Source organism: Salmo salar, chromosome ssa07 (genome assembly GCF_905237065.1).
Source record: "Salmo salar chromosome ssa07, Ssal_v3.1, whole genome shotgun sequence".
NCBI classification, from domain to species: domain Eukaryota; kingdom Metazoa; phylum Chordata; class Actinopteri; order Salmoniformes; family Salmonidae; genus Salmo; species Salmo salar.
Genome location: NC_059448.1, coordinates 3,862,810 through 3,868,809, shown reverse-complemented (window position 1 = coordinate 3,868,809; position 6,000 = coordinate 3,862,810). Strand labels below are relative to the sequence as shown.

The following is a 6,000-nucleotide window of genomic DNA, read 5'->3' as shown; positions in this document are numbered from 1 at the left end:
CCACCAGTTACACGTTATTACAGTTAAAAGATTAAATAAAAACGTTTTTACAATACTTGTATAATTAATCTATAATAAATGACGCCTTAAAATGAAGTGTTACTCAAATCAACGTAACTAAGAAATTATCTGTAAAGAACCTTGAATTGCTATGACTGGTTCGAGCTTCCTGTTGTGTCGGAAGACAACGGGCGGCGAAGGATATATCATTGCTACTTAAACGTAGATCCAAGGTCAGTTATGAGATCCACCGGCGTCATTGGCGTAGGGTTTAGCTGGACGTTTCTGACTGGTCTTGGAACTGTGACAACGGACAACCTATCCCCACCAACCTCTTTTAAAAACATTTTTTAATCAAATAACTATCGTATTGGTTTATTAAAATCAGAACTTTATTAATATAAATGAGTAATCCAGGAATGTCACGAGTTAATTCACACAAGAAAACTCGAGAAAATATCAACTCTACAGAGCGCCGTTGGCTACAATGGAATGGCTAAATGACTTCCGGACAAGAATGGTCCATACAGCTCTTCCTCACTACTCTGTATGACAGGGGTAGGCAATTCTGTTCCTGTAGTACTGCAGGTAGTCCGTTCCAACTGGGCGCCTGTAAAAGGGATTTATAGGTTTGAATGTAATGATTAAATAATTCTACCCTGAGACTTAACTATTAGGGATATGGTCTATATAGCTTGTAGAATGAGTAACTAAAAGGGTTTAAGCCTAAGTCTAACAAGGTTGGACTAGGGTAAGAGAAGAATGTGTGTCTGTGTGTTTAAGGAAAACACCAAGAACTGTTAAACTGTGGTTGACCTGACCTAGCTTGAACTCTTGAGGGTTTAAGATATGAGAGGGAGTTCCCCTCAAGGTTTCCCTAATCTCAGAGGAATGAATCTGTCGGCTGGGTAATGATCTACAGTGTTAAGAGATCTGGGGCCTTAATGTTTGTGTGTAATGTGTGTGCGTAAATAAGAAGTGGTACATAAATCGATGTCTCCGTACAATGGACTTCAGAGCGCCCTCGTGAATAAAAACACTTCTGATTCTTGTAATCCGCGCCTCCGCCTGTGTTATTCAACCAGAATCTTACACATTCTGGGTGGCAGACTTGAGTATTTTAATTGAAGTTAACATTGAGAACATAATTCTCATAACAGCGCCACACCTGACGGACCGAGCTAATTGATCAGTTCGGTGATTGCCTAAAATTCAACACACCTGGTCTTCCAGGTCGTTAAGAACACGAAATGGGGCTACGGTTCTCCGGGACCAGGATTTTTCTATCCGATGTAAATAAAAAAAATGCTAAAAAAAAAAAAAATGTTTTTGGAAAATATAAAACATGTCATTTCACTCCTCACACAAAATAAATACCAGATTTTAAAATGTTATTTTACTTCCACATAATGCAGTAGTCGCAGCAGCATATAGAAAACAAACAAATTGTAGTTCACAGTCAGAGATACACACACAATACGTCCAAAATGGCACTCTATTCCCTTTAAAAGTAGTGCACTAAAATTGGGAATAGAGTGCCATTTGGGACAGATCCACAGTAAATATCAATATATTAATAAATGTAAACGTTATCATGAAACATGATTTCTCCTCTGTACACATATATACATTCCACTCCGCTGTCAACAAAACAAAAATCAAGATTTTCCCCAAAAAACGAGGCTGTATCCCTAACGGCGCCCTATTCCCTACAGAATGCACCGTAGGGGCTCTGGTCAAAAGTAGTGCACTAAATAGGGAATAAAGGGTGCCATTTCGGGACAAGGACGCAGCCAGTAACAATATCGTTATGAATAAATAAAAAAAAACTGTTAATCGTTTCAACATAAAACCAAGAGGCAAACCAGTACCCTGATCATGTTGTTAGAATCAACTTAAAATGGTAGCCGTCTCAAATGGTACTCTAGTAGTTAGTGCACTATATAGGGAATAGGGTGCTGTTTGGGACGAATACCATATCTCCCCCCTTCATATGAATAGAACACATAAAATACACCTGTACACTGAGTATACCAAATATTAAGAACACCTTCCTAATGTTGAGTACCTAGCATACTAAATATTAAGAACACCTTCCTAATGTTGAGTACTGAGCATACTAAATATTAAGAACACCTTCCTAATGTTGAGTACCAAGCATACTAAATATTAAGAACACCCTCAATTGATCGGGACATGGACTCTACAAGGTGTTGAAAGCGTTCCACAGGGATACCGGCCCATGTGGACTACAATGCTTCCCCACAGTTGTGTCAGGTTGGCTGGTGGATCATTCTTGATAAATACGGGAAACTGAAAAACCCAGCAGCGTTGCAGTTCTTGACACAAACCGGTGCGCCTGGCACCTACTACCATTCCCTCGTTCAAAAGCACTTAAATATTTTGTCTTGCTCATTCACCCTCTGAATGGCACACACACACAATCCATGTCTCAATTGTCGCAAGGCTTAACAATCCTTCTTTAACCCGTCTCCTCCCCTTCATCTACACTGATTGAAGTGGATTTAACAGGTGACATCAATAAGGGATCATAGCTTCCACCTGGATTCACCTGGTCAGTCTGTGTCATGGAAAGAGCAGGTGTTCTTAATGTTTTGTCCACTCAGTGTAAGTACAGGTAGTAGACCTGGGTTCAAATACTATTCGACATACTTTTTCTGAAAAAGTATCTGGGCTTGATTGAGCTTCTCCACGTTAAAAAAAAAAATTAATAAATAGAAAAGTCCCAAAAGTACAAACCCTGGCCATCTGGCATTCGAGGCAGACTGAAGCAAACTCTCAAATCATTTCAAATTATTTAAAAAAAAAAAGTATTTGAACCCCAGGTCTGATCGGTAGGTAGGTAAAACGTTTAACCACAAAACACACACAGGTAGAGATAGAAAGCTGAGTAGTCTATATAAATTAATCAGTGGTAGGGTGTGGTAGTGGTAGGGTGTGGTAGTGGTGTGTGTGTGTGGTGTAGTGTGGTGTAGTGTGTGTGGTAGTGTGTGTGTGTGTGGTAGTGGTAGGGTGTGGTAGTGGTAGGGTGTGGTGTGGTAGTGGTAGGGTGTGGTGGTGTAGTGTGTGTGTGGTGTAGTGTGGTGTAGTGTGGTGTAGTGTGTGTGGTAGTGTGTGTGTGTGTGGTAGTGGTAGGGTGTGGTAGTGGTAGGGTGTGTGTGGTAGTGTGTGTGTGTGGTAGTGTGTGTGTGTGGTAGTGTGTGTGTGTGTGTGGTAGTGTGTGTGTGTGGTAGTGTGTGTGTGTGGTAGTGTGTGTGTGTTAGTGTGTGTTTGTGGTAGTGTGTGTGTGTGGTAGTGTGTGTGTGTGGTAGTGTGTGTGGTAGTGTGTGTGGTGTAGTGTGTGTGTTGTAGTGTGTGTGTGTGGTAGTGTGTGTGTGGTGTAGTGTGTGTGTGTGGTGTAGTGTGTGTGTGTGGTAGTGTGTGTGTGGTAGTGTGTGTGTAACAAGTCAGAATACATCAGTAGTATAATCAGTAATATCGTATCAATACCCACTCCTGTAACATTATACTGTAACCCTAACCTTCCCTCAACATCTAACCCTAACCTTCCCTCAACATCTAACCCTAACCTTCCCTCAACATCTAACCCTAACCTCAACATCTAACCCTAACCTTCCCTCAACATCTAACCCTGACCTTCCCTCAACATCTAACCCTAACCTTCCCTCAACATCTAACCCTAACCTTCCCTCAACATCTAACCCTAACCTTCCCTCAACATCTAACCCTAACCTTCCCTCAACATCTAACCCTAACCTTCCCTCAACATCTAACCCTAACCTTCCCTCAACATCTAACCCTAACCTTCCCTCAACATCTAACCCTAACTTTCCCTCAACATCTAACCCTAACCTTCCTCAACATCTAACCCTAACCTTCCCTCAACATCTAACCCTAACCTTCCCTCAACATCTAACCCTAACCTTCCCTCAACATCTAACCCTAACCTTCCCTCAACATCTAACCCTAACCTTCCCTCAACATCTAACCCTAACCTTCCCTCAACATCTAACCCTAACCTTCCCTCAACATCTAACCCTAACCTTCCCTCAACATCTAACCCTAACCTTCCCTCAACATCTAACCCTAACCTTCCCTCAACATCTAACCCTAACCTTCACGCAAAACTGCAGTAACCAAAACTTCAAATGTAACCTTTCAGTGACCTGACCCTAACGCATACACAACGTTGAAGGAACATTATTTTTTTTTTTGAAAAGGTTCCCATGATCCCCTAACATTGTGGGAACGTTAGTTAACCAAACACATTTTCACTGCAAACATTTCAGTAACCTATGATATTAATATATACTATATTTAGGGCTGTCAAAGTTAATGTGGATTTTTTTTTAAATCGCTGTACTTTTTTTTGTTTGTTAATCTTATCTCAATTTCTAACAGGAACCTTTAAAGCGCACGTGTTTCCCAACGGAACCTTTTAAAACGCAACACAGCTACATCACTTTAGACCGCGAGCCAAAGTCATGTCAGAGCTATATGCATTTTCTTTCTTTTGCGGATTCGTGTGCATGTCGCGGACGTTTTAAACACTTTTTTTTTATTGTTGTTGGTTTGATTAACAAACAACATTGTTTAGCTAGAAACCTGATAACTTGACCACTGACTAGGCTATGCACAATTTGGATGGCAAAGGCAGAACTGGAAAAGAAGGCTATGGGGTGAGAGAGAGAGAGAGAGAGAGAGAGAGAGAGAGAGAGAGAGAGAGAGAGAGAGAGAGAGAGAGAGCGAGAGAGAGAGAGCGAGAGAGAGCGCGAGAGAGAGAGACGCGAGAGAGCGCGAGCGAGAGAGAGCGCGAGAGAGAGAGAGAGCGAGAGAGAGAGAGAGAGAGAGAGAGAGAGAGAGAGAGAGAGAGAGAGAGAGAGAGAGAGAGAGAGAGAGAGAGAGAGAGAGAGAGAGAGAGAGAGAGAGAGAGAGAGAGAGAGAGAGAGAGAGAGAGAGAGCGAGAGCGAGAGCGAGAGAGTGGTGAGAAGTGAGTGTGTAGGTCTGCGTGTGTGTTCAGTACAGATGGTTACAGTGTTTTCAGAACATTGTTCTTTGTATCCATAGAGCCAGTTATTTTATCCTAAAGTCACACTCATTCAGAATGTCTGAAGCTTTAACAGTTGTGTGTGTGTGTGTGTGTGTGTGTGTGTGTGTGTGTGTGTGTGTGTGTGTGTGTGTGTGTGTGTGTGAAACATAGTGATGAATTGCGATTAACTAACGTCACGAAATTAAATGAATTATTTGACAGCCCTAATTATATCATGACCATAACATAACCACAACGTTAACGCTATCACCAGAATGTTGTTTGAATGTTGTGGGAACGTTAGACATCATAATCCGGAACAGCCGAGTAGCTGATTCCACCGACGGTGGGGGGACTGGAATGTAGAGGGAACAGCCAACAGAACACCGACCCTGAGAGAAGAGAACGAGAGAGAGAGAGACAGAGACAGAGACAGAGAGACAGAGAGACAGAGACAGAGAGAGAGAGAGAGAGAGAGAGAGAGAGAGAGAGAGAGAGAGAGAGAGAGAGAGAGAGAGAGAGAGAGAGAGAGAGAGAGAGAGAGAGAGAGAGAGAGAGACAGAGAGAGAGACAGAGACAGAGAGAGAGAGAGAGAGAGACAGAGAGATCATAAACGTGGTACTATATGTTAAGAGTTCTTTAAGGCTGTGAGCGGAACCATGTACAGATGGTTGAACAACACACACACACACACACACACACACACACACACACCTCTCCCGAAGACCTCTCTGAGCAGGGCCAGTTTGGGCTTGCGTGTGTGTGGGATGTGTGTCGGTGGCTGAGAGGTGCTGCTGGTGATCGATGTTCTGTCTTTCAGCAGTCTGTTCCTCATATGTTCTATAGGAGTTTCATCTGTTATAATGGACACCAACTGAGAGACAGAGAGAGAGGTGGATAGAGAGAGAGGGATGAGAGAGAGAGGTGGATAGAGAGAGAGGTAGATAGAG

General features: G+C 42.4%; 1 protein-coding gene and 1 long non-coding RNA gene across 2 annotated transcripts in view; both read right to left on the bottom strand.

Moving 5' to 3' along the window:
- Positions 1 to 370: 370 nt before the first annotated feature.
- LOC106608440 (uncharacterized) lies at positions 371 to 1,355 on the bottom strand. Its single transcript, XR_001329511.2, has 2 exons — positions 1,222 to 1,355; positions 371 to 610 (listed from the first exon to the last, which is right to left on the bottom strand). It is a non-coding gene; the product is annotated as an uncharacterized lncRNA (long non-coding RNA).
- Positions 1,356 to 4,931: 3,576 nt separating this feature from the next.
- LOC106608439 (palmitoyltransferase ZDHHC3-like) overlaps positions 4,932 to 6,000 on the bottom strand; it is a 35,923-nt gene continuing 34,854 nt past the window's right edge. The window contains exons 8-9 of the mRNA XM_045721435.1: positions 5,765 to 5,924; positions 4,932 to 5,442 (exon numbers count right to left, since the gene is read on the bottom strand). Coding sequence (XP_045577391.1) covers positions 5,351 to 5,442; positions 5,765 to 5,924 — 252 coding nt within the window. The 3' untranslated portion in view covers positions 4,932 to 5,350. The remainder of the gene's footprint in view (positions 5,443 to 5,764; positions 5,925 to 6,000) is intronic.